At 41.3% G+C, this 27,770-nt stretch overlaps 1 protein-coding gene and 1 long non-coding RNA gene across 2 annotated transcripts in view; both read right to left on the bottom strand.

The window, feature by feature from the left end:
• Nucleotides 1-964: 964 nt before the first annotated feature.
• On the bottom strand, nt 965-1,826 carry LOC138953404 (uncharacterized). Its single transcript, XR_011451521.1, has 2 exons — nt 1,607-1,826; nt 965-1,339 (listed from the first exon to the last, which is right to left on the bottom strand). It is a non-coding gene; the product is annotated as an uncharacterized lncRNA (long non-coding RNA).
• A 4,625-nt stretch (nt 1,827-6,451) lies between these two features.
• The window catches only part of LOC138952601 (dynein regulatory complex subunit 5-like), a 32,260-nt gene continuing 10,941 nt past the window's right edge, over nt 6,452-27,770 (bottom strand). The window contains exons 3-9 of the mRNA XM_070324293.1: nt 22,649-22,814; nt 20,628-20,969; nt 16,556-16,824; nt 14,618-14,829; nt 14,081-14,282; nt 12,837-13,072; nt 6,452-11,324 (exon numbers count right to left, since the gene is read on the bottom strand). Of these exons, the coding sequence (XP_070180394.1) occupies nt 11,249-11,324; nt 12,837-13,072; nt 14,081-14,282; nt 14,618-14,829; nt 16,556-16,824; nt 20,628-20,969; nt 22,649-22,814 (1,503 nt within the window). The 3' untranslated portion in view covers nt 6,452-11,248. The remainder of the gene's footprint in view (nt 11,325-12,836; nt 13,073-14,080; nt 14,283-14,617; nt 14,830-16,555; nt 16,825-20,627; nt 20,970-22,648; nt 22,815-27,770) is intronic.

The following is a 27,770-nucleotide window of genomic DNA, read 5'->3' as shown; positions in this document are numbered from 1 at the left end:
ATCATCATGATCTGTCATTGACATAGGAACTGAAGCTATCAACCAGAGTATGTCCAGGTAAACCGTCCGCCGATTTTACCTGCCCGTAATTCGTTCTACTCTCTATGGTTCGAATCTCGGCTTATTATCCTATCAACGTTGTAGTTGAATTAATCAACCAGCCACTCAACATTGAAATCATCATGATCTGTCATTGACATAGGAACTGAAGCTATCAACCAGAGTATGTCCAGGTAAACCGTCCGCCGATTTTACCTGCCCGTAATTCGTTCTACTCTCTATGGTTCGAATCTCGGCTTATTATCCTATCAACGTTGTAGTTGAATTAATCAACCAGCCACTCAACATTGAAATCATCATGATCTGTCATTGACATAGGAACTGAAGCTATCAACCAGAGTATGATCAGGCAAACCGTCCGCTGATTTTACCTGCCCGTCCAACGGTTTTTCTTTCTCAAGAGAAGACAATTACCCTTACGTAATACGTCCTACTCTTGCCAACCACTCACAGTGAAACGTGAATCAATGTGAAACAGTGGTTAAACAAGTATTATGTGAAAGAATAATACTTTTCTTCTTTTTTTATTTATATAATGCGAAGAAGAACTCCGGTTTCCGCATTAGCGTTTACAGATTTATTTAGCTGTGCGACGCCAACACACAGACTAGCTTTTTTATGTTCTTTACTGACGTGTGAAGCTTCCTAACACACGTCGGAAGATAGATGAAGTTCTTTATAAATCACTTTATGAACGAACAGACAAACAATAAGATAATTTCACAGGAGATAAAAAAAAATGCTATTCAAACAATTTGGAATAGAATTTTGGAAATTTTGAATAAGCTGGATTATGCAGCTTATATCCCTGACGTAATGCCCCCAAACTTGTAGCGTAGGGTGTGATATTAAACAAACCTGTCTAAAACATTCTCACCCTACCCACTTCACGAATCGCTTCTCGATTATTTTAAGATCTTTTATTGATGATTACAAATATTGGCTCGTTCTTTTTACGTATGTTCGTTCATAGTCAATTCATCGACTACTTGTTTTCCTTTTATCTCCGTTTCATTATCAGATCACATGTATCACTTATCGTTCTGTCCTCGTTCATGCGAAGCCATTAGAGTTGAACAATCTCTTGAATACGTGAACACGCTGTCGCAACTCGAGCTTGTTTGCATTGACTGAGAACCGTGCGGGACGTCGTACATCCATCAACAGGTTACGACGTGAGGCTGGTAATACCGGCAATCGGGACCGCAGTTCTCAGGAACGTCATAAGTAAGCATAAGAACTTCATCCTTCTTCCACCTTGGATTGGATCAGCATGCCGCTGTAACATCAACGGTAGCATATGCTCGTACACAGCGCATCTCACTAAACATCATTTGCAAAACTTTTACCTAATCTACTGTGAAATCGCACGTAACAGGACAAACAAACGAACCCCTAACATTGCACTTGACTATTCCATATACTGTTATCGGTTAGACGGTTATCACAATACTGCCCTTCACCATTCATTTACCCAAAAACAATCTACACAATGCCTTCTCTTGTCAAACGGGTGGACGGGAAAATGAATCATCGATTTGCTTACCTGGACCGATGTTGCAACAATAATTGTTTACGTTTCCACGCTTTCCAAAGCACGCACAACAACGCATGTCATCAACTCCATGTTGATCAACGCATCCAGTCGTGGTAGTCAATAATACGTCAGCGCAACGAGTTACGTCATCAAATGACGTCGAACCTCTCGGCATCTCGGTTCACTCAAACCTTCCGGAACATGACCAAGACTAGGAAAGTCCTATTTTGTTACAGTTCCTGATTCCAAAAACATATATATATGATATGTTTGGATTAAAAACACGCTCAGAAAGTTAAAACGAAGAGAGGTACAGAAAAGCGTGCTATCCTTCTTAGCGCAACTACTACCCCGCTCTTCTTGTCAATGTCACTGCCTTTGCCGCGAGCGGTGGACTGACGATGGATGCTACGAGTATACGGTCTTGCTGAAAAATTGCAGTGCGTTCAGTTTCATTCTGTGAGTTCGACAGCTTGACTAAATGTATTTTCGCCTTACGCGACTTGTTTGTTTTTCAAGTTGTTTTTTTACTTGTTTTTTGTTCTTTTTTCTTGGGGGGGGGGGGGGGGGAGGGGTGCATGACAGTATTTGAATTTGGCTGAAGGTCACTTGAGTTATGGGAAAACAATGGCGCTCAGCGATCAATGTAGGCCATCGGCAACGAATCGTGGCTCTGATGTGCGGCATATTTTCGAAAGAAAAGAGTATTACAGTCAAACACGCTGAAGCCGAACTCGCCCGGGGAATGAAAAACCGTTTCGCTTATCCGAGTTTGTGCATATCCGAGTTCGGATAAGCCAAACTTTTCCCGAGAAAATACCCTGCAGTTCGGCTAAAGCGATTTTTTTAGGATAAATTGTAACATTACTTGGAATGTTTCTCTCTCTCTCTCTCTCTCTCTCTCTCTCTCTCTCTCTCTCTCTCTCTCTCTCTCTCTCTCTCTCTCTCTCTCTCTCTCTCTCTCTCTCTCTGCGTGGTGTGTGTGTGTGTGTGTGTGTGTGTGTGTGTGTGTGTGTGTGAGTGTGTATGTGTGTGTGTGTGTGTGTTTAAATGAATAAGATCAAAACAGTGACAAGTTACAAGTGCTTTCTTCAGTGGGGCTTTATTAATACCTCAAAGCCAACTGTAAAAATAAATGGTGAAAACAGTGACACATCTCAGAAACAAAAGATTCCACAAGCAACTACGCTTTAAAAGGATTCCAAGTAAATCATAATAAATGTAATGTTTAATGAAACCCTCTCCATTAAAGAAAGAAAAGAAACAAAATTAGAACATTTGTCTCTGTGGTCATAAATCAAGATCAAATCTCCGTAAACATAGATTGTAGGCAAATGTTTTGTTTCGCTGCATGTTTATTGTGGTTTGATCTTCACCACTCGCTCAAAATGAGCACATACATTCCTCAGGTAGATTTGCTCTTCACAAAGATCTCTTCCTTCTACACGTCATCAGTTTCCCCGCACTCAAAAACAGGTGACGTGTTCGTTTCCGTAATATGTTTATCTTCCTGACGTGTTTTTCAAGCAAAAAAAAAAAAAAAAAAAAAAAGCTCTCCGACAGTGTTTAGAGTTTGGCTTATCTGTCAAAATCACGTTTAAGATGTCCGTGTTTGAGTTAGCTATTTTTTGACAGAGTTTGGCTTATCCGAATTGGAAATAATCTTACAAAGAGGGGGGTCTGGCGGGGAATTGGTTTTGGTTTCAGGTATCCGAGTTTTTTGCTTAAGCGTGTTTCGTTTAGGCGAGTGCGGCTGTAGCCTATATCGAGCGGACACTGGCCGAGTGGTTCGGCGGTATGTTAATGTTTGCCTCACTGTCAGGGGCGCAAGTCTTCCATGATAGTCAATATAAAAATAAAATAAAAACACCACCCGACTGAGTTATTTCGTGACATCGTCTGTTGGCAGGGAAAAGGGTAGAATGGGGTGTGCAGATTACAGGTGCTATTTATTGGCAGGCGATCGTTTCTCGAACGCGAATACGATAAGTGTGGTCGTAGGGGAAGAGCTCCTAATACGGACCACGTTTTGTTTCATGCCGATCACTAGCTTGTTTTCTTGCGAAGAAGTTTAATTTTGTGTTTGGTAGTCTTTCTCGCGGAGGTTAATCGTTAGGCCTAATTAGAGTGAATTAGCTTTGATAGACATTCAGCAAAAATTAGATACAGAAAAAATCACAAATGGTCCATATTAGGAGCCTAGGCGCCCAATAAGGACCGGTGAAGAGGCCTTCACAAATCACTGTAAAAAGCCCCCTATACTTCAAAATAACATGATACAACTTAGTGTGCAAGTCAGACTACTAACGCTGCCAACAGTGAAAAAAAGAGAAAAAGCCTAACGGTTTTGAGGTTTGCTTTTCTGCAACTGTTTTGACATGTGCAAGTTATCCAGAGAGGATGAATACAGCGAATGAAATTGTTTTGAGCGTTCTAGCGCCGTTAGTTTATCAGAGGTGGTCCATATTAGGAGCCGGTCCATATTAGGAGCCCTTCCCCTATCATTCTTTGTCAGTAATGCCAGGATTGCTTTCCTTCGATGACCAGTGGCAAGGAGTGTTCCAAGCGGCGCAAACTCTTGCAAATCTCACAAACAAGAGTTATTTCCAATCATTGTCTATTTCCATGCTTCCGGGGCCACAGAAAAACGTTTATTACTATCATCACGCGCAACCTCAGTATCAGGCTGTGACAGCACAGACAACTGAATGTGCATGTGCAGCAACACCAAACCTCGCAACCAATAGGCAGAGAAAAGGGAATGGCCGGCAAATTACGGGTGCTGTTTATTGGCAGGCGATCGGTTCGGGAAGGCGAGCCAAACAAGATAAATGTGCTTGTGTGACAATTCCGCGGCTGTTGGCCATAGATTTTCTGCCACTGCAAGTTTGGTCACTGACAGTGGCAGCGCCCATTGCCTTGCGTGTCGCGGAGCAGGTGGCTGTGGTAATTGACACAGCAAGAGGTCAGGCTTCGTCTATAAGTGTACTATGTTTTATGTTCTTTTGTGAAGAGAATATGAAACGTGATGTGAACAAATCCAATGTGGTTTTCATGAAAGTCACAGTCTTGTGTCATGCGTAGGCTACTCATTACTTCCTAAATTTTCCTCTTCAGTCTTTGCATTGACGCCGCAACCTCCTTCGCCCCTATCGTTCCCCTTTTCTTTACCTATCACGTAGCCTCGGACAACACAGCCAGACAGACGCATCACGGACGCACACTGACACACACACTGACTTACACACACACACACATACACTGACACACACACACACGCGCACGGCGCACGCACGCACGTTCGCACACACGCACGCACGCATACGCGGCACGCACGCACACACAAACACATTCACGCTCGCGCGCGCACACACACACACACACACACATACGAGCATACACACACATCGCCATCAATTAGAGCTCAGGAAAGACGAAGAAAGGGTAAACTGAAAGAAATATACGTACCCGTTCTTTCACATTTTTTGCTTTTAAAATTCACGGACTTTGTCATTTTACTTTTGCCATTTTCCACATTCTAATCAAATGAACCGTAATCAAATAATTGTCTGTTTCCTGCTGTTCTTTTCAAGTTAATGCACACAAAAAACGATGAAAAGAGGGATAGCAATTGTGTGGGTTGTAATTCAACATCTTTTTGCTTTACCGGACAATCTGTAACCATACAAGACAAAGACAGCAAATGGAAAGAAAGAAGGAAACACTGACGAACACAAACATCGTAGATCACGAGGGGGGAGGGGGGAAGAACAGCAAACTGAACAAAAACATTCGCTACTGATCCTAAAACAAAGACTAAAAACCATAGGCTACCTCTTCCATCTCCTCTCACAAAAACGTTTTCCCAAGTTCGTCTAATCACATTTTGGTTCCGTAACTTCCATAAGTTTTCGCCTCCTTTCGGGCAAAGAAGAATACGTTGACACAGAAAAGATCTACATGGGAGACAACTTGTAATCTTGTTTGTCAGAAGAACATCCGTTTGGCTCCAGAGTTTCTCCCCTCTAATTTCATTTTCCACACTCTCTGGATAATGTCGACAGGAGTCAGCGAGGACGAAATTGGAAAAGAAAAAGCTTGCAGCAAAGTTTATGGTAAGTAAAACTTGTACTGTTCACCCCCGAGGATAAGACAACAGGGATGTAAAAAGGGGAATGCCCGCGAGACAGGCATTACTCGTATTCAGTTTGTACAAAAGCGGTCTTGGCGCGTGCTAGTGGCTCCAGAATGTTGACTTTTTGATACTTTGAACATGGTTAGAAATAGCAGGAGTTGATGACGGAGGTGGGGGGGGGGGGGGTGGAGAGATGTAGGATGGCGTTGAATGATGTTGATTGTAATAATGAGTTTGGAAAATGAAAAAGGTTAAGAATGTGTGTGTGTGCTAGTTCATGATGTGTGTGTGTACATGGTCCCGTGTGTGTGTGTGTGTGTGTGTGTGTAGCCAAATGGTTTTGTATGTGGAGGAAGGGGTGGTATTTTGGGAGTGGATGCATGGATGGGCAGACACGATGGAAAACAAAAACAAAAACGTGTGAGCACCGGGCAGAAGAAGAACTATTACCAAACACAGTGACGGTAATTGATACCAAACTCCATCACAGCCACTGAGGAACCAGATCTATCCCGTCGCACCAACAATTTGCTTGAAGAGCTTTTGTGCCCATCCTTGTCCTTGTCAGTTGACCGTGTTGTCACGCACACACACACACACACACACACACCTCGTCAGTTGACCGTTCAGTACACACACACGCACCCACGCACGCACACACACACACAACACACACACACACACACACGATGAAAAAGGAAGAAGGGTAAAACTTAACGCTTGGCCACATTTAGGAGGGGAAGGGCTCCTAATATGGACCGGCTCCTAATATGGACCACCTCCTGTTCTGACAAACTAACGGCTCTAGAGCGCTCAAAAAAGTTTTATTCGCTGTATTCACCCTCTCTGGATAACTTGCACATGTCAAAACAGTTGCAGAAACACAAATCTCAAAACCGTTAGGCTTTTTATCTTTTTGTCACTTTTGGCAGCGTTCACTCTAAAGTTGCCGCCTAAAACGGACTCTGTCCACAGCCAAAGCTTATATCACACAAAAATTGCTTTTCATGACAGCTAAGACCGTATTTGTTACATTTTAGCAGTGATGACCCCAAGTTTCTACTGCGAACAAAAAATAATAGCAAAATCTCAAAGTATGTGCGAGTCCCCTAATATGGACCACCTTCAACAAATCAAAGAAAATAAAAGCTAAAGGCTATTTTCCTTAATTCATTAAGAAGTTTGCTGGAAATAACCTACAACTAGCCCTCGAGATTTAAAAAAAAAATATAACAAAAAGTCTTGTTTTCGTGGAAGTTGATAATTTCACTTATTTTCACTCTGTTTTTGATATGCTTCTTTAGTTTCCTGGTGTGCTTCAAATAATGCTCTCATCAACCCGAAACAGATAAATCTAAAGCATAGTTTAATTAGTCTGACTTGTACACTAAGTTGGATCATGTTATTTGGAAGTATAGGGTTTTTTTACAGTGATTCGTGAAGGCCGCTTCACTGGTCCATATTAGGCGCCCAGGCTCCTTATATGGACCATTAAAATGTGTGATTTTTTTCTGTATTTAATCTTTGCTGAATGTCTATCAAAGCTATTTCACTCTAATTAGGCCTAACTGTTAACCTAAGAGAGAAGGACTACCAAACACAAAATGAAACTTCTTCGCAGGAAAACAAGCTAGTTATCAGCATGAAACAACAAGTCGCGTAAGGCGAAATTACTACATTTAGTCAAGCTGTCGAACTCACGGAATGAAACTGAACACACTGTATTTTTTCACCAAGACAGAACAGCTTCGTCAATCCCCGCGTGAAGGAAATCGCTCACCTTCCACGTGCAAAACGTAGTGATATTGACACGCCAGATTAGCGCGGTAGCGTATTGTGCTAAGCAGGAAAGCGCGCTTTTCTGTATTCTTGTTAACTTTTTGAGCTTGTTTTGAATACAACCTATCATATCTATATGTTTTTGGAATCAGGAAATGATAAAGAATAAGATGACATCATTTTTGGATCGATTTCTTACATTTTAATCGTAAGACTAATTAATCTATTTTCGTTAATTGTGATCACATTTTAAGAGTAAACATGACATATGTATATATTTTTAGATTCAGAATGTGATGAAGAATACGATGCAATCAATTTTAAATCTGTTTGCGAAAAATTGATTTTAATGACAACTTTAATGAGCAAACTCATTAATTAAATTTTAAGCCTCCAAGCTGAAATGCAATACCAAAGTCCGGGCTTCGTCGAAGATTACTTGACCAAAATTTCAACCAATTTGGTTGAAAAAATGAGAGCGTGACAGTGCCGCCTCAACTTTCACGAAAAGCCGGATATGACGTCATCAAAGACATTTATAAAAAAAAAATGAAAAAGCGTCTGGAGGTACTATACTCAGGATCTCTCATGTCAAGTTTCATGAAGATCGATCCAGTAGTTTTCTCTGAATCGCTCTACACACACACACACACACACACACACACAGACACACACACATACACCACGACCCTCGTCTCGATTCCCCCCTCTACGTTAAAACATTAATTTTAGTCAAAACTTGACTAAATGTAAAAAGTGGTCCATATTAGGAGCCCTTCCCCTACATTCATAGTTTATTTCGATCACAGTCAGTTGCAAACTTGTGGAAAAACGAAAGAAAAGCATATGCAACAAAACCTGTCAGAAAGACAATTTCATTGCTTGAAGCGATCATCAAAGATCTACATAAGGTTTTGTGAATGTTTTGACCCCCAAAAATGTCATAGTACCACATAAAGCAAAACATTATATTTGGTGGTGTGGTGAATTTTAATTAAAAAAATAGTTAAGGGAAAGTCGCCAAACCTGGAACAGTCGGCAAACTTGGAACACCTCAATATGCGATCAACGGGAAACAATTCATGAACAATTGTTTTTCAGAAATGTCTAGTGACTTTCCTTGATGTTATTCCAGCAAGAAAAATGGCTACCGCGGCAAAACAAAAAAAAGTGGTACGTTTTTTAAACTTTTCTTCCTTCTTCTTCTTATTTCGACCGTCTACAATTCGTATTATTACTCTTTATCCATATATGTTCACATAAAATGTTGATTGCTGTGATAAACCTTCATGGATTTGCAATAATTGTAACGGAGACAAAGATTTGAAACGTCACGTGTATCCAACAGGTTAACTCAAAATCCATGCAGGTGCCATGCGGCAATGATGGAACACATACGAGAGGCAAACATGGAACAGTGTTCCAGCTTTGCCGCATTCTGTTCCATCTTACCCTCATCAAACAATAAACTGAAAACTGCTGTTTTATTCACGTATTCAATTCTCTTTTCGGTTTTGTTGCGTTTTTCCCTTCTATAAGTTTTATTGAATGATTTATTGATTTGTTTGACAGTATTGTGGGACCCGGACGGTAGTTACCAGAAGAAATAGGCTGCGCTTTGTCGGCAGTGAGAAACGGAGATATGGTGTTCCTGTCACAACGCTTAAAAGACGTTGAGAAAGAAAAAACAAATTAAAAAAAGAAAAAGTAAAGTGCACAGGAAGACCTTCTACACTTACACCAGAGTTAGAACAAGAACTAGTTAATAACATTCATGAAGCTGAGATAAATTTGCCAACGTCAACCCCATCGTTGTCATTACGATTGCTTGGTTTCAGCAGCAAATGTAAGCCTACCTGCCGCTGATGTCCTGCAACGCACAACCACAAACTCGTCGAAGAGAATATCACGAGAAAAACAATCTGAAATCATCACATCTTCTCCTTTCAAGCAAAAGCTGCAGATTTCCCCTGCAAAAGGGAATGCAGGTCAACAGAAGAGAGGAAAGGAAGGTACAAAATCTTCTGCTCAGAAAAACAAGTGGGGAACAACTTCTGCTCGAGGAAGAAAAGGGGAACATTCTTAACGATGCGTTCTATCCTGGAGACAAGCACTTGGTACTGCTTCATGTTCATGTGTGGCACCAACTCCCCTGAGGACATGATACAGTGCCAGAAGTGCACACAGTGGGCACACGAGGACTGCGCTGACAACAGAGGACAAAAGGACTTTGTCTGCGAAATATGTACTTAGTTTTTTCTTCTTCTGCGAAATCAGTTCTTAAATCTGTTCTTAGTTATTTGCTTTCAGACTTTATGCGTATTGATTTTTACATTTAGTCAATTGGGCAGGTATATCTGTTTGTCAACTGAAGAGGGGTACAAATGAAGCTGCGAAATCTCGTGGTACTGCTTCATGTGTGGCACCAACTCCCCTGGGGGCATGATACAGTGCCAGAAGTGCACACAGTGATCACACGATGACTGCGCTGACAGCAGAAGACAAAAGGACATTGTCTGCGAAATCTGTTCTTAGCTTCTTTTTTTCCTTTTTTTTTTTTAAAGATTTTTCAGTTTTTGCTATACCTAGCCCTAATTTATCTTTGTTTTCTCACATTTTAGGCTTAAATTGTTTTCCGATATGTTATTTCCTTGTTGAAAATCACAATATGATTTGAAAAAACACCGATTTAAATCAAATGTCTCAATCAAAATGCTATGGCGTATTTAATTCCCTTGTGTGTGTGGCAAAGTGTACTTTTGTGTGTGTTATTGAGAGTGTTTAGGTGTATATGTGTGTGTGAGAGACACAGAGAGACCTAGAAAGAGAGTCAGTGTGTTTTTGTATGTGTTCCGAGTTTGACAACAGTGTTCCACTTTACACACCTATGCGTCTAACCTGGAACAGATGCAGACATTTTTTATAATGATCAGTCTGATGAGTTGCGTGACTTTTATTTTATTTTATGTTGTTCGTTTATTTACTAATAGACTCTAGTATATGATAATATAAAGAACGCTTTGCAATATCCATTTTGTTGTCTGGTCCGGTTGTTTTTCCTTAACTGTTCCTGGGTTTGGCGACTTTCTCCCAACTACACAATTTGGGTTAATGTTCATGATTCACATACATTTTCATTCAAGTAAAATCGAATGAGCCAACAATGTCAAATACACGAACCAACCTCACATCTTGAGGCGGCCTGACGATCGATCGATCGATCTCTCTCTCTCTCTCTCTCTCTCTCTCTCTCTCTCTCTCTCTCTCTCTCTCTCTCTCTCTCTCTCTCTCTCTCTCTCTCTCTCTCTCTCTCTCTCTCTCTCTCTCTCTCACACACACACACACCCACACACCCATCAAACACGCACAGACTTAAAGCCACACAAAACTCTTAGCTTTGATAGTATCATGCCCAACAGACCGCTTTGCTCGATAGTAGCCAACAGTGCGAATTCAAACATTGTTTAACAAATAATCACCAACAACGTTAAGCCTTCCATATAAACAATATTTTGGTGTAACACTCATGTCCATTTTTTCGTCATAATCACCAACAACGTTAAGCCTTCCATATAAACAATATTTTGGTGTAACACTCATGTCCATTTTTTCGTAATAATCACCAACAACGTTAAGGCTTCCATATAAACAATATTTTGATTTATCACTGATGTCTTCTGTTTCCCCAGCAGTTGTCAAAGCAGTATCACTTTTTACAATCGTGATCACCGATTCAATTACATCCCAATCATCTCTTCAACGGTTTCTGAATCCGTTTCGGTCTCCTCTTCTAATGGATATGTCTCTTGTGTTCTGTAAAGGAAGAATAGAGAACATTTTCTTGAACAAAAAAGTAAATGTTTAGAGTGAGGTTTGTTCTATGGCGCTGTCGTATCGTATGGACAGAATTTTCACAAAAACAAATAAAAAATACGAACCAAACGTCCGCATTCAAAAATTAACTACATTGTAACAACCGCGCCCCAGGCAAATCAGCCCTAAACAAATAGTGTTACACTATTTGTTGTTATAGTAGAGAGCGGGACAAATTAAGGTAGACTCGCAATTCTCACACCGAGCAACACAACAACAACAACAACAACAACAACAACAACAACAACAACAACAACAACAACAACAAACAATCCACTGCACTTCACTTCCCATCTGATCGATGTTGAGGCATCTATTTTCCGATGAGCTGATTGAGGCTAAGTGTGCTTCTTTTTTCTGAGAACCATGCGCTTCATTCAACAAAGGTACACAAACATTACCAACAACAACAATACCACCAACCACCCACCCCCACAACAACAAAAAGTCCGCTTTCCCGCCTGTTTTGCATCGTGTTGCTATGCGCTGCTTGAGGTCTCTTGTGCTTCTTCTTCAAACAACCACACAATTCTATGCAAACAGTATCTCCCCCCACTAACAAACAGACACGCTCACTCTCACACGTGTTGTGAAGGTATCTTGTAGTAGTTAGCAGCCTTCTAACAACCACAAACCTCCAGCAACACACGCCTAAAAACCCTGTCACACTAGGGCTGCGTCCTCACGGCGATCCCGCGGCGTCTAAGAAAAATGAAAAACGCCGAGGTGCGCGCAGTAGGGTCTCCTACAGCGCCGGAGCAACGCGGTGGCATCTCCATTTTTCTTGGACGCCTCGGGAACGCCGTGAGGACGCAGCCCTACTGTGACAGGGGTTTTAAAGACAAACTGTCAAACACCACAGCCGATGCACTCTCGCCTGCTGTGGAGGCATCCTGAGGTTCGGCAAACTTTTTCTGTGGCGGTGCGTTGGCCTCTTCCATCTCCTTGATGGCAGCGTGATTCTTCGCCACCTTATAACAACCATGCAATCAACAGGCAACTGGCGAACTTTTTCTGTAGCTGTGCTTTTGCCTTCTTCTCCTTCAAAACGGCATGACTGTTTTCTTCTCCACCTCGTACCGACCAAGCAATCAACAAACAAACAAAACAAAACAAACAAAATCTCAACAAGTTCCACTCTCACGCCTGTTGCTGAAGCATCTCGTTGTATCGGTGAGCAGTCTGAGGCTATGCCAATTTTTTTCTGTGGCAGTGCGGTTGGCCTCTTTCTTTCGGATGGCGGTGTGTTTCTTCTCCACCTCGTAACAACAAGCAATTAACACAACAAAACAAAACAAAGGAGCAATCGCAGCCTGATGCTCGACGAACTTCTTCTGTGGAGGTGCGTTAGCCTCTTCCATTTCCTTGATGGTGGCGTGCTTCATATACACCTCGTAACAACCATGCAATAAAAAAAAAAAATAACGATGCTAAATATAGTTCCACTCTCACGCCTGTTGCTGAAGCATCTTGTATCGGTGAGCAGCCTGAGGTTCGGCGAACTTTTTCTGTGGCGCAGCGTTGGCTTCCTTCTCCTTGATGGTGGCGTCCCGCTCGGCCTCCTGGTTGCGGTGCAGGATCTGGTTGATGCAGTACTCCGACTCCTGGCCGCACTCCGTCAGCCGCAGGTCCATGGTGGTGATGGTGTTGTTCTCCTCCATGCCCTCCTGCAGCTGTTTGCCGCCGTCCTGTATAAAAAGAAAACAAAACTGTGTAAGTATGGACATGTATCACGAGGAGTAGAAGATGTGGCGGAGAAAGACGCTAATGACGTTCCCGATTCCGCGTTCTGTACCATAGCTCGGTAGCTCAGTTGGTAGAGCACTGGACTTGTGATCGGAAGGTCGCAGGTTCGAATTCGGGCCGGGACGGACACGGGTCAACTTTATGTGCAGACCCAGAGACGGAAGCCTTGGTCATTTTGCCATAAGTGCAGGTGGCTGAATACACCTAAACACGCAGACACCTGGGTAGCGCGACTCCGTTGCTGCTAGCTTTCCACTGGGAGGAAGCGACCCGAATTTCCCAGCGATGGGACAATAAAGTAATGAAAATGAAATGAAAATGAAATAAATGTTGACGACAAAGGGTAGAAAAAAGCGCGGACGTAGCAGCGATCTGCTGGAGTAAAAGGTGAGGCCTTGGGTGTGAGAGGTGATGTATTCGTCTGTATACTTCAATTTCTGAATATTTTTGCTACACAAAAACAACAAAGACATGAGCAATGTTTCAGGATAGAGGGAGATACGAGTACAAAGCGTGTTTGTGGAATAAGGCGTGATTGGAGCGAACAGATCATGTTCTAATTTTGGCGCAGCCACAAAGAAAGCATACAAAAATATGTACTTCGGTGTCAATTGGGAGAGGAGGGGAGAAAAGGTAAAACATCAATGGTTGATCGTCAGAGACAATTAATTGCCACCACCATCTTACGATGAGGATGTTATGCTATTTGGAAGACAAAACTCTAGACAGTATTTAAAAGGCACAACTCTGGACAGTATTTGAAAGGCAAAACTCTGGACAGAATTTGAAAGGCAAAACTCAAGACAGTAGTACATGGTGGCTTCCTCCTTCTCTTCCTCGTCAAACAACACGGACGAGCCAGACTCTCTGAAAGACAACTCTTAACACAGAAACTTCAACCGTCCTAATCCAACTCTTCATCAACGAACCAATTATCAAAACTAACTCACCGGTCCCAGCCTGTTGCAGGAGAGGTCCAGCGTCTTGACGGTGGAGTTGTGCATCACTACCTGGGACATGATGGCGGCCATGGGCTCGGCCATGTCGTTGCCGCTCAGGTCGATCTCCACCAGGGTCGCGTTCTTCATCAGGGCGCGGCAGATCGCCTGCCCACCCTCGTCCCCGAGTCGGTTGAGACGGAGATTGAGGTAACTGAAAATGAAAGACAAGGGTACGTTTTGAAATAGAGTTGTGATTATGCAGAGATTTGACATGATATCTGATAAATCTTCGCAAGTTGACATGATATCTAGTAAATCTTCGCAAGTATTGATCGCGAGTTCTTCATCAGAGCACGGCAGATCGCCTGCCCACCCTCATCCCCGTGAGCAATGGCCTGGGCTCCCGCAGCGCGGATGTGGTTGTCTGTGAGGCTGAGCTTGACAAGCTGCCTGTGGGTGCTGATCGAGGAGCTTGCCCACAACCCTACAATCACCCCCTACCCAACCACCCATCCACAGTCTCTCACGCTCACCCCTCTAACTTACTTAAGCGTGCTGTTCTTGGTGAGTGCGTGAGCAATGGCTTGAGCACCAGCGGCGCGGATCTGGTTGTCTGTGAGGCTGAGCTTGGTGAGCCGACTGTGGTTGTTGAGGAACTTGCCCACAGCACGTGCGCCTCTGTCCCCGATCAGGTTGTTGGACAGGTCCAGCTCTACCAGCCCAGGGTGGTCCAGGATGTGAGAGATCAGCACGCGCACCTGGACAGCGATCAGAAAGAAAGTTGGTGATGAGAAGCTGGTGTTGCGTGAGGCTGTAAAGGTCGGCTGAATTAATTCCAATGTGAAAGTTATGGGTATACGCGTTGTGTTCATAACTGGCATTTTAGGCACGTGTCATGCGTATTATCAAAGTGTGACAATGTTTGAAAACATTGTCCAAGACCAGCATTGTGAAACCGGTATATGCTGATAATTAAACAACAAGTTAGCAACCTTTCAGGATCCATTGCTGACGGACCTGAAAGACCCACAGTGGCAGTTTTTATTTTACACGAGTGCCTTTTTATGACCATGTGTAAGCAGTGATATCTCCTTTTTATTCCCCCCTCTGCTTCTTTACCTCTGTAAACTTGTAGAGCTAGTTATTTTTCGATAATGACCCAGCAACCAAACAAATAACGACCCAGCAACAGCCTGAATCCTCGATAGTGCAATGGGTTAAGAAGTTGTTCTGTTTCGGTACTACTTTTTGCGACTGAAAAGTTCCGAACGCTCTAATGTACGAAGTATACATCTCTGGAGCAAACAATACAAACATACCGCATTTAAATTAACAACTACAGGCCTGAACACATGAATCTCCATATAAAATCCATGAGTTCGGTTGTTTTCTGAATCTAGATCTGCCGTGCTCAAACGTTCATCACAAGCAATTTCACAAGGCAAGTAACTCATACTTTGTCTAGCGACAAGAGTAGTTCCCCTTCTTTTCACTCAGTTTCTTCGACAACAGACTGCAATCCGACGGTCAGTTTTCAACAATATTTCATTTAATAAACAGATCACACGCAACCAAATGCACACATCTCATCAATTTAAACAACATAAAGCGGTTTCATACACTATTTTTCCCAGAAAACTGGACTTCATACAGTTTTTAACGTTGGAACACGGGTGCAAAAGTTCGTCTGCTAGTCCCATTTGACGAAAGAACATTATCCTAAGCGACACCAAAACATATACAGAACACACAATATCTGCCTTTGCCGCCACAGCAGAATAACAGCATATCTGTGTACTTGATTTTAGTCCAAAATAGGAAAACTGACAAGAAGTGTTAACAGAATGGAATGTTTTGCACGGAACTATACAACCGCGCATTAATCGATCGCCTGCGCAGGTTGACTGGTTGAGTGAATAGGATTCGATCAAACTTTCGCAAAAAACCTCCTCTTTTCTTTGAATAACTGAAGAAAGGAGGAATAAAGAGGTTACACACCTCGTCTCAGTGATTATAAAAATTAATGGTCTCAGTTCGCGGTCATGAAAAAGCTCGCTAAAGCTAGCATTTTTCATGATCCACTAACTTCGACCATTATTTTTAATAATCACTGAGACTCGGCATGTAACCAATGCTCGTGTCTTTTACAGTCGTCGATTGAGCGGGGGACGGGGAAGGGAGGGCAGAGATATCGAGAGAGAGGGAGAGAGAGAGAGAGAGAGAGAGAGAGAGAGAGAGAGAGAGAGAGAGAGAGAGCTAGAGAGAGACAGACAGACAGACAGACAGACAGACAGACAGACAGACAGAGAGACAGAGTGAGAAGAGGAAGAGATACACACACACACAAGCAAGCAAGCACACACACACAAGCAAGCACACACACACACACACACACACACACGCACATGCAGAAAGGGAGAGAGAGAGCGTGTGTGTGTGTGCGTGTGTGCGTTCCTGTGAGCGTACGTGTGTGCCTAACTTTACCTTGTCGTCATCCACTTTACTCCGGTGCAAACGGAACACCTTGAGCGTCTTGCAGGCCGCAACGCACTGAGCCAGCTGCAGGCAGTCGCGGGCCGTGAACTGGAAGAGGTTCCACTCGAAGTTCATGCCGCAGTCCTTCACGCCGTAGGTCAGGTGAAGCTCCTCCAGGTTGGGCAGGACCTTCAGCACGGGTTCGAAGTTAAAGTGATCGCACTCCGATTCGTCTTCATCGTCGCTCCCGGCGTCAGATGTGTCGTCGAATTCAGGACCTGTGATTTTGAAGATCAAAAGGTGAAATTGTTCCCTTAGGCTTTTGGTTTTATGCCCGCCATATTTTTATTTTTTTTATGTTTTATTTTTATATACTCACAAAACAATATACAGTCATTTGACAATCGTGTCGGTAACAATAACCACTTCTGGACGTAGACAATAACAAGTCGCGTAAGGCGAAATTACTACATTTAGTCAAGCTGTGGAACTCACAGAATGAAACTAAACGTAGTCCGCCGCTAGTGCAAAAGGCAGTGAAGGTGACGAGCCTGTTTGGCGCGGTAGCGGTTGCGCTTGTGCTTCATAGCACGCTTTACTGTACCTCTCTTCGTTTTAACTTTCTGAGCGTGTTTTTAATCCAAACATATCATATCTATATGTTTTTGGAATCAGGAACCGACAAGGAATAAGATGAAATAGTTTTTAAAACGATTTCGGAAATTTAATTTTGATCATAATTTTTATATTTTTAATTTTCAGAGCTTGTTTTTAATCCAAATATAACATATGTATATGTTTTTGGAATAAGAAAATGACGAAGAATAAGATGAAATTGTTTTTGGATCGTTTAATAAAAAAAATAATTTTAATTACAAGTTTCCGATTTTTAATGACCAAACTCACTCATTAGTTTTTAAGCCACCAAGCTGAAATGCAATACCAAACCCCGGCCTTCGTCGAAGATTGCTTTGCCAAAATTTCAATCAATTTAATTGAAAAATGAGGGTGTGACAGTGCCGCCTCAACTTTTACAAAAAGCCGGATATGACGTCATCAAAGGTATTTATCGAAAAAAAGAAAAAAACGTCCTGGGATATCATACCCAGGAACTCTCATGTCAAATTTCATAAAGATCGGCCCAGTAGTTTAGTCTGAATCGCTCTACACACACACACACAGACAGACAGACAGACAGACAGACAGACAGACACACATACACCACGACCCTCGTCTCGATTCCCCCCTCTATGTTAAAACATTTAGTCAAAACTTGACTAAATGTAAAAACAGGACAAATACAACACATTCTACACAACAAAATAGAAGAAGAAAAAAGTTGACATAAAGACAAACTGACTAAATCGAGAGCAGAAAATATATATATATATATATTGCTGTGTTGGTAACTTAAACTATAGACGCTTGGTCTGTGAACTTTTGAAGAAGCTGACCTGCGGGCCGAAACTTTGGATTTTTAAAAAGATGCGACATGATGGCTTGGTTTTGGACTTTTTATTGTGTTGTATATATATATACCGTAAAATCCCTAGCATAAGCCCACCATCTAGCAAACGCCCACCCCCCACTTTGGGCCAAAAGTTGTGCACAGGGGTAACTACCTAGCAAACGCCCACCCTGCTTTTTTCAAAGAGACTATAGGCTCACTTTCACTAGGATTTGTGCAGACTGTTCTAAAAGTCATCTTTTTCCCCTTCTTTACCTTTTCGTGTTTCTTTCCTTTTTTCTTATTCTTTGTCCCCTCTCCTCACTCCCACCCATCGTTCATGTTTTTTCGAGTTTCTCTTCTCTTTTATTTTCCTAAGTTTGTGGGTTTTTCTTTCTCAGAAAGATTGGGCCTTTTGAAGACAAAATCCAAGTTCAGTTAACGTTTCATTTCCAAAGACGATCGTGTAATTTCTTCCCTGTACAGAAAGAAAGGGCTTCATTGGTGTTGACATTTCGACATTTCATCAAGTTTCTTTTTCCCGGAATTGTGTTGTTATTGCTTGTCCTAGCAAAGGTCTGGCGATTTTCTTTTTACTTTATAAATTTATATGAATGACTATGCTCGTGTTGTTTTCAGAAGAGCCAGTCCTTTTCTCTCTCTCTCTCTCTCTCTCTCTCTCTCTCTCTCTCTCTCTCTCTCTCTCTCTCTCTCTCTCTCTCTCTCTCTCTCTCTCTCTCTCTCTCTCTCTCTCTCTCTCTCTCTCTCTCTCTCTCTCTCTCTCTCTCTCTCTCATGGTTGGCCTTCTTTGCCTTAAAGTCCTTTTTTTTCTTTTTATATTTAGTCAAGTTTTGACTAAATATTTTAACATCGAGGGGGAATCGAAACGAGGGTCGTGGTGTATGTGCGTATGTGTGTGCGTGCGTGCGTGTGTGTGTGTGTGTGTGTGTGTGTGTGTAGAGCGATTCAGACTAAACTACTGGACCGATCTTTATGAAATTTGACATGAGAGTTCCTGGGTATGATATCCCAGGACGTTTTTTTTCATTTTTTTGATAAATGTCTTTGATGACGTCATATCCGGCTTTTCGTGAAAGTTGAGGCGGCACTGTCACGCCCTCATTTTTCAACCAAATTGGTTGAAATTTTGGTCAAGTACTCTTCAACGAAGCCCGGGGTTCGGTATTGCATTTCAGCTTGGTGGCTTAAAAATTAATTAATGACTTTGGTCATTAAAAATCGGAAAATTGTAAAAAAAAATAAAAATTTATAAAACGATCCAAATTTACGTTTATCTTATTCTCCATCATTTGCTGATTCCAAAAACATATAAATATGTTATATTCGGATTAAAAACAAGCTCTGAAAATTAAATATATAAAAATTATTATCAAAATTTTTTTTTCGAAATCAATTTAAAAACACTTTCATCTTATTCCTTGTCGGTTCCTGATTCCAAAAATATATAGATATGATAATTATGTTTGGATTAAAAACACGCTCAGAAAGTTAAAACAAAGAGAGGTACAGAAAAGCGTGCTATCCTTCTCAGCGCAACGAATACCCCGCTCTTCTTGTCAATTCCACGTGCACTGCCTTTGCCACGGGCGGTGGAGTGACGATGCTACGAGTATACGGTCTTGCTGCGTTGCGTTGCGTTCAGTTTCATTCTGTGAGTTCGACAGCTACTTGACTAAATATTGTATTTTCGCCTTACGCGACTTGTTTCTTTTTTCCTTCACTTCTACTCACACGACCTAACTTACATGCTTTCGGGGTTTGTATTCACTCAATTACACGGTTGAGCACAAAACTTACTTTGTGCAAAGGGGTCTATCCCTAGCAAACGCCCACCCCCCAATTTTGCCCTAAATCTGTGCACAGGGGGGGTGGGCTTATGCTAGGGATTTTACGGTATATATATATGTGTGTGTGTGTATATACTGCCCGCCAGATCTATGTTAAGCATGAAAGTTATTATAGAAAATCGGTGAAAAACAAGAAAGAAAAGCTAGATTCGGCCACTCTTGAAAATATGTCCCAGATGTCTGAGACTACATAAACGTCTTTAGTTTTGTCTTCGGCATTGAGGGTCGAAACAAATCCACATACTCTGCAACTCTAGATGTGATTTGTGTGCCAAAGTCCGAGCTAGAAATAAAATACCACCTGAAAACGAAAAGTCTCTTTACGTTGTTTCCAATAATAGGCATTACTCCCACTTGACAAATAAAATACCACGATACCACTTTGTAAGGCCAAACAAAAAAATAGGTGTGGTTAAGGTAACATAGCCAAAAAAAATAGGGTAGGAAAGTAGGCAATCACTTTTTTTTTTTTACTTTTTTTTTTAATGTGTACAAATTAAACCTACTTGACAGGGAAATAAGTGTGCGACTCGAGCGCTTTCGCTTTCATTGCTTTTTCTGCACTCGTTTTTAAAAAAAAAAAAAATTTAATTTAATTTTTTTTGTGTGGACAAATGTAATAAAAAGTTATAGGGTCGGCCCCTAAAAATAGGGTAGGTCGGGTTACCGTAACCACACCTATTTTTTTTTTAGGCCTAATCATTTCGTCAAAACGGACCACAGTTACTGAAAACAGATGGCAATGGACAAGAACAATGGAATGTACCTCTCGGAGCCTCTCTGACAGGAGGAAGCAACTGACGAATGTCGATCTTCTTGACAAAGTTAGCAGAAAGCTCCAAGGTTTCGTTGATCTCTGAGGGATCTGTAGTTTCCGGAACAAAGTGCTCAATAATCTGCTGCAGGTTCCTCTCGAAGTACATGCGCTTCCAGTTGCCTCCATAAGCCGATACATCGCAGATGTCCCAGCGAGCTTTGCAGCAACGTTCCCAGTAACCTTCGTCCTCAACGAGTAGAGCTGTGACTTTGAGGGGAAGGTCGGTGGAGATCCTCTTCAGCACTTCCTTCTGGTGCTTGTTCAAGAGGTCGTTGAGGATTTTGGAGTTTTCTGGAAAAGGACAAATGAAACGGATTTGTTTTATTCGGATCGTCACGGTAGAGTTCTGTGAAGTTCACAGATGAGAGGCATCGTGACTAGCTCAAACATTCGTTCTGTGATGCTGGTTTCTTTATTCAGTAGTGCATTCACGCACAGCCTCATGTACCTGGATTTGGGTTTCGAGGGAAAACTCAGGATCAGTCTCTCTGATTTCAAGAGAACATGTTTTCAACAACGTCATGCTTGGCATACATACACACCCGGTACCCCTCCCTTCTCCTACCCTTGAATGGCTTTGATTTTTACCCCTCTGTGGAGGACGGGGCCACTTTATAATCAATTATCAGTCCAGCACTCATACAAACGATACCTCATAGTCGCCACATAAAGCAACATTACCTCAAAGTCCCCACATACAGCAACAATGAACTCCTCAAAATCCCTACATTGCAACAAGACATCAAAGTGCGCAGATAAAGCAACAATACCTCAAATTACCCACATAAACTAACAATATACTTCAAAGTGCGCAGATAAAGCAACAATACCTCAAATTACCCACATAAACTAACAATATATTTCAAAGTCCGCAGATAAAGCAACAATACCTCAAATTACCCACATAAACTAACAATATACTTCAAAGTCCGCAGATAAAGCAACAATACCTCAAATTACCCACATAAACTAACAATATACTTCAAAGTGCGCAGATAAAGCAACAATACCTCAAATTACCCACATAAACTAACAATATATTTCAAAGTGCGCAGATAAAGCAACAATACCTCAAATTACCCACATAAACTAACAATATACTTCAAAGTCCGCAGATAAAGCAACAATACCTCAAATTACCCACATAAACTAACAATATACTTCAAAGTCCGCAGATAAAGCAACAATACCTCAAATTACCCACATAAATTAACAATATACTTCAAAGTCCGCATATAAAGCAACAATACCTCAAATTACCCACATAAACTAACAATATACTTCAAAGTGCGCAGATAAAGCAACAATACCTCAAATTACCCACATAAACTAACAATATACTTCAAAGTGCGCAGATAAAGCAACAATACCTCAAATTACCCACATAAACTAACAATATACTTCAAAGTCCGCAGATAAAGCAACAATACCTCAAATTACCCACATAAACTAACAATATATTTCAAAGTCCGCAGATAAAGCAACAATACCTCAAATTACCCACATAAACTAACTATATACTTCAAAGTGCGCAGATAAAGCAACAATACCTCAAATTACCCACATAAACTAACAATATACTTCAAAGTGCGCAGATAAAGCAACAATACCTCAAATTACCCACATAAACTAACAATATACTTCAAAGTGCGCAGATAAAGCAACAATACCTCAAATTACCCACATAAACTAACAATATACTTCAAAGTCCGCAGATAAAGCAACAATACCTCAAATTACCCACATAAACTAACTATATACTTCAAAGTGCGCAGATAAAGCAACAATACCTCAAATTACCCACATAAACTAACAATATACTTCAAAGTCCGCAGATAAAGCAACAATACCTCAAATTACCCACATAAACTAACAATACTTCAAAGTCCCTAGATTAAGCAACAATACCTAAAAGTCCCAACATAAAGCAACAACACAGCAAAGTCCCCTTGCAAAACAAACTGACTCACGTCCAAAGTTATTCACGACTTGTCTGATGTTGAGCTCCGCGAGGAGGGGCACGGTGGCCAGGGACCACTCCGGGTCTTCAGCAATGATCCTCCGCATGTTACGCCAATCTGCTGCGGGGTTGTCCTTCGACGCCAGGTCTGGCATCATCGATTCTTCATGGCCGACCTGAAAGAATAAAAAAAAGGTGATTTTGAGATGATGTGTGGTGTACCATTGCATAGAACTGAATCAGTAGAAAGCCCTCTTTGTTGAAGCTGCTGTCCGTCTGTCTCGCTGTCGTGTCTGTCTGAAAACTCCTATGTTCTGGATCTTTGTGCTGTCTGGTTGTCTGCCTGTCTGACTGTCTACAACTCTCTATCTCTCTCCCTCCCTCCCTCTCTCCCTCCCTCCCTCTCTCTCTCTCTCTCTCTCTCTCTCTCTCTCTCTCTCTCTCTCTCTCTCTCTCTCTCTCTCTCTCTCTCTCTCTCGACAGCAACCAGTCTAGTCATACTGGACTTGTGCTTTACGTCCATGACAGTATTGTGAAAATCACAAGAAGGAGAACTGATTTAGAGTCAGAGAATGTGGAGTGCATCTGGACGGAGATAACACACTCTAAATCTCCTTCTGTGTTAGTGGGGTATATATATATATAATAAAAGAGAGTGTCTGTGTGTGTGTGTGTGTCTGTGGTCGCCATACCTCTGAGATGGCAAGAGGCAGGAACAAGATAGTGTGCACGTACACTCCCTAGGTGCCGCAGATGTGCACCTGGGTTTTAGTTTCTTGATTCACTGTTTCCTTTCTCAGATTATGGACCTCCCATTTATTGAATACAGCCTATATGGTGCAAGACCAGTTCAGTGCTTACTGTTCACCTGTAGCAAGCACATCATGCCAGTGATATTAGAGACTCGCTATTGCTCCTATGAGGGGAAGAAATGAAGAATGAAAAATTAACTGGACAGTTCCGGAAATTTCTAGAAGGTAAGGGAGATAACTCTTTTTTGTCTGTGGTCGCCATACCTCCGAGATGGCAAGAGGCAGGAACAAGATAGTGTGCACGTACACTCCCTAGGTGCCGCAGATGTGCACCTGGGTTTTAGTTTCTTGATTCATTGTTTCCTTTCTCAGATTATGGACCTCCCATTTATTGAATACAGCCTATATGGTGCAAGACCAGTTCAGTGCCTACTGTTCACCTGTAGCAAGCACATCATGCCAGTGATATTAGAGACTCGCTGTTGCTCCTATGAGGGGAAGAAATGAAGAATGAAAAATTAACTGGACAGTTCCGGAAATTTCTAGAAGGTAAGGGAGATAACTGTTCACCTGTAGCAAGCACATCATGCCAGTGATATTAGAGACTTGCTATTGCTCCTATGAGGGGAAGAAATGAAGAATGAAAAATTAACTGGACAGTTCCGGAAATTTCTAGAAGGTAAGGGAGATAACTCTTTTTTGTCTGTGGTCGCCATACCTCTGAGATGGCAAGAGGCAGGAACAAGATAGTGTGCACGTACACTTCCTAGGTGCCGCAGATGTGCACCTGGGTTTTAGTTTCTTGATTCATTGTTTCCTTTCTCAGATTATGGACCTCCCATTTATTGAATACAGCCTTTATGGTGCAAGACCAGTTCAGTGCCTACTGTTCACCTGTAGCAAGCACATCATGCCAGTGATATTAGAGACTCGCTATAATTGCTCCTATGAGGGGAAGAAATGAAGAATGAAAAATTAACTGGACAGTTCCGGAAATTTCTAGAAGGTAAGGGAGATAACTCTTTTTTTGTATCCAAACAAAGGAGGTAAAGCTAATGATAATGGGATAGCGAGCGTCTTAAATTGCTACAGGGCTCCGCTTACTCCCGGGCGAAGCCGGGCTTAACTGCTAGTATATATATAAATATCCAGCCTCTTCACTTGCATGGATTGACGATTATTTTGTGCGCATGATGGACAACGTTAATAACTGTAATTCTAACACTCTCCACTTAGGTGATTTTAATTATGATTTAAATAAACCGCAACATGCATGGTCTTCTACTACATCACTGTTTGTATATTTGTTAGTGAAATATTTATGGACAAAGATGTTCAAATATGTCTCGGAAGGTTTGTCGCAGAATGCTTTAGAATTCATAGCAGTGTGTCAATAACCTTTTTGGTTTGAGGACAATAAACATTTGTTCTTGTTCTTGTTCTTGTTCTGTTTGGTCTTCAGCAATTAATCAAAGATCCAACAAGAGTAACCAGTACTAGTGCAACGTTAATTGATCATATTTACACAAACAATGTGTGTAATGTTTCTAAAGTGTTTGTATCCAATGAAAGTATAAGTGACCATAGCCCTATTTTTTGCACTTGGTCTTTTAAATTACCAAAACGTCCGCCTAAGGGCCATACAACAATTGAGTACAGATCCTTTAACAATTTCAATGAGACGGAGCTTTTGCGAGACATTGCTTCTGTGCCCTTTCATCTTATTTGCAATCATACTTGTCCAAATAGTGCCTTTTCTGCTTTGTATGAGGCATTTTTGCCAATTATTGATAAGCATGCACCGTTGCGCAAAAAGAGGGTTAAGCACCCCACACTTCCCCCGTGGTTAAATGAAGACATTATCATTAAACGCTATGGCTCTTCGCGATTTCTATAAAGAGAACAAATTAAAAGCTGATTACAAGAAACAAAGAAATAAGGTCTTAGACCTCGTGTGCCGGGCCAAAGGGCATTATTTTAATAAACTTGTTTCTGAGAAGAAAGATACCGCTTCCTTATGGAGAGCAATAAACGAAGTAACTGCAAAATCAAAAACCCGACAACATTCAACTTCGGTTGGTATTTCACCCAGTGCCTTTAATGATTATTTTTTACATTTAGTCAAGTTTTGACTAAATGTTTTAACGTAGAGGGGGGAATCGAGACGAGGGTCGTGGTGAATGTGTGTGTGTGTTTGTGTGTGTCTGTCTGTGTGTGTGTGTAGAGCGATTCAGACTAAACTACTGGACCGATCTTTATGAAATTTGACATGAGAGTTCCTGGGTATGATATCCTCAGACGTTGTTTTCATTATATTTAGTCAAGTTTTGACTAAATATTTTAACATCGAGGGGGAATCGAAACGAGGGTCGTGGTGTATGTGCGTGTGTGTGTGTGTGTGTGTGTGTGCGTGTGTGTGTGTGTGTGTCTGTGTGTGTGTGTAGAGCGATTCAGACTAAACTACTGGACCGATCTTTATGAAATTTGACATGAGAGTTCCTGGGTATGAAATCCCCATACGTTTTTTTCATTTTTTTGATAAATGTCTTTGATGACGTCATATCCGGCTTTTCGTGAAAGTTGAGGCGGCACTGTCACGCCCTCATTTTTCAACCAAATTGGTTGAAATTTTGGTCAAGTAATCTTCGACGAAGCCCGGGGTTCGGTATTGCATTTCAGCTTGGTGGCTTAAAAATTAATTAATGACTTTGGTCATTAAAAATCTGAAAATTGTAAAAAAAAATAAAAATTTATAAAACGATCCAAATTTACGTTTATCTTATTCTCCATCATTTGCTGATTCCAAAAACATATAAATATGTTATATTCGGATTAAAAACAAGCTCTGAAAATTAAAAATATAAAAATTATTATCAAAATTAAATTTTCGAAATCAATTTAAAAACACTTTCATCTTATTCCTTGTCGGTTCCTGATTCCAAAAACATATAGATATGATATGTTTGGATTAAAAACACGCTCAGAGAGTTAAAACAAAGAGAGGTACAGAAAAGCGTGCTATCCTTCTTAGCGCAACTACTACCCCGCTCTTCTTGTCAATTTCACTGCCTTTGCCATGAGCGGTGGACTGACGATGCTACGAGTATACGGTCTTGCTGAAAAATTACATTGCCTTCACTTTCATTCTGTGAGTTCCACAGCTACTTGACTAAATATTGTATTTTCGCCTTATGCGACTTGTTTTTTTTTATAATTGTCTTTGATGACGTCATATCCGGCTTTTCGTGAAAGTTGAGGCGGCACTGTCACGCTCTCATTTTTCAACCAAATTGGTTGAAAGTTTGGTCAAGTAATCTCCGACAAAGCCCGGACTTCGGTATTGCATTTCAGCTTGGTGGCTTAAAAATTAATTAATGACTTTGGTCATTAAAAATCAAAAAATTGTAAAAAAAAATTTTTTTTATAAAACGATCCAAATTTACGTTCATCTTATTCTCCATCATTTTCTGATTCCAAAAACATATAAATATGTTATATTTGGATTAAAAACAAGCTCTGAAAATTAAAAATATAAAAATTATTATCAACATTAAATTTTCGAAATCAATTTAAAAACACTTTCATCTTATTCCTTGTCGGTTCCTGATTCCAAAAACATATAGATATGATATGTTTCGATTAAAAACACGCTCAGAAAGTTAAAACGAAGAGAGGTACAGAAAAGCGTGCTATCCTTCTCAGCGCAACTACTACCCCGCTCTTCTTGTCAATTTCACTGCCTTAGCCATGAGCGGTGGACTGACGATGCTACGAGTATACGGTCTTGCTGCGTTGCATTGCGTTCAGTTTCATTCTGTGAGTTCGACAGCTACTTGACTAAATGTTGTATTTTCGCCTTACGCGACTTGTTCTTTTTTCTTCCAGCCACAACACAGATCGGGAAATAGCGGCTGTTTTATTCATTCTTCTGTCTCGTTCCCTCATATTCGCATGTGATATTATGTCACTCCTTATGAGATTACACCCCCCAAACTTTGTTGCTAGACCTTTGTTGAGGACAGAAGAGGCGAGGAAAACTGGTATGAAGTACAAGTCAAAAATCGCACCTTGATCTTACCTGACTCATTTACGGCACTTGGCAGTCTTTTGTCGGGCTTATGTCGATCGCTTGTCCACTTGGATCATAAAATTACGGACATGCTCCCCCCCCTCCCCCCCCCCCCCTCCTCTAAACTTTGCCAAAATGGGTCCTCTTGAGACATCTCGCGTATGAGAACAAAAAAGAAAACCGAACGGGCAAATCATATGGACAACACATGTTGGATTTCTTCTTAGGGTACGCTCACCAGTAAAAAAAAAAATGCAGTCCACCGCTCGATGCAAAGGCAGTGAAATTGACAAGAAGAGCGGGGTAGTAGT

Source organism: Littorina saxatilis, linkage group LG17 (assembly GCF_037325665.1).
Source record: "Littorina saxatilis isolate snail1 linkage group LG17, US_GU_Lsax_2.0, whole genome shotgun sequence".
Taxonomy (NCBI): Eukaryota; Metazoa; Mollusca; class Gastropoda; order Littorinimorpha; family Littorinidae; genus Littorina; species Littorina saxatilis.
The sequence above is the reverse complement of the archived record's forward strand: the minus strand, read 5'-3'. Positions and strand labels throughout refer to the sequence as shown.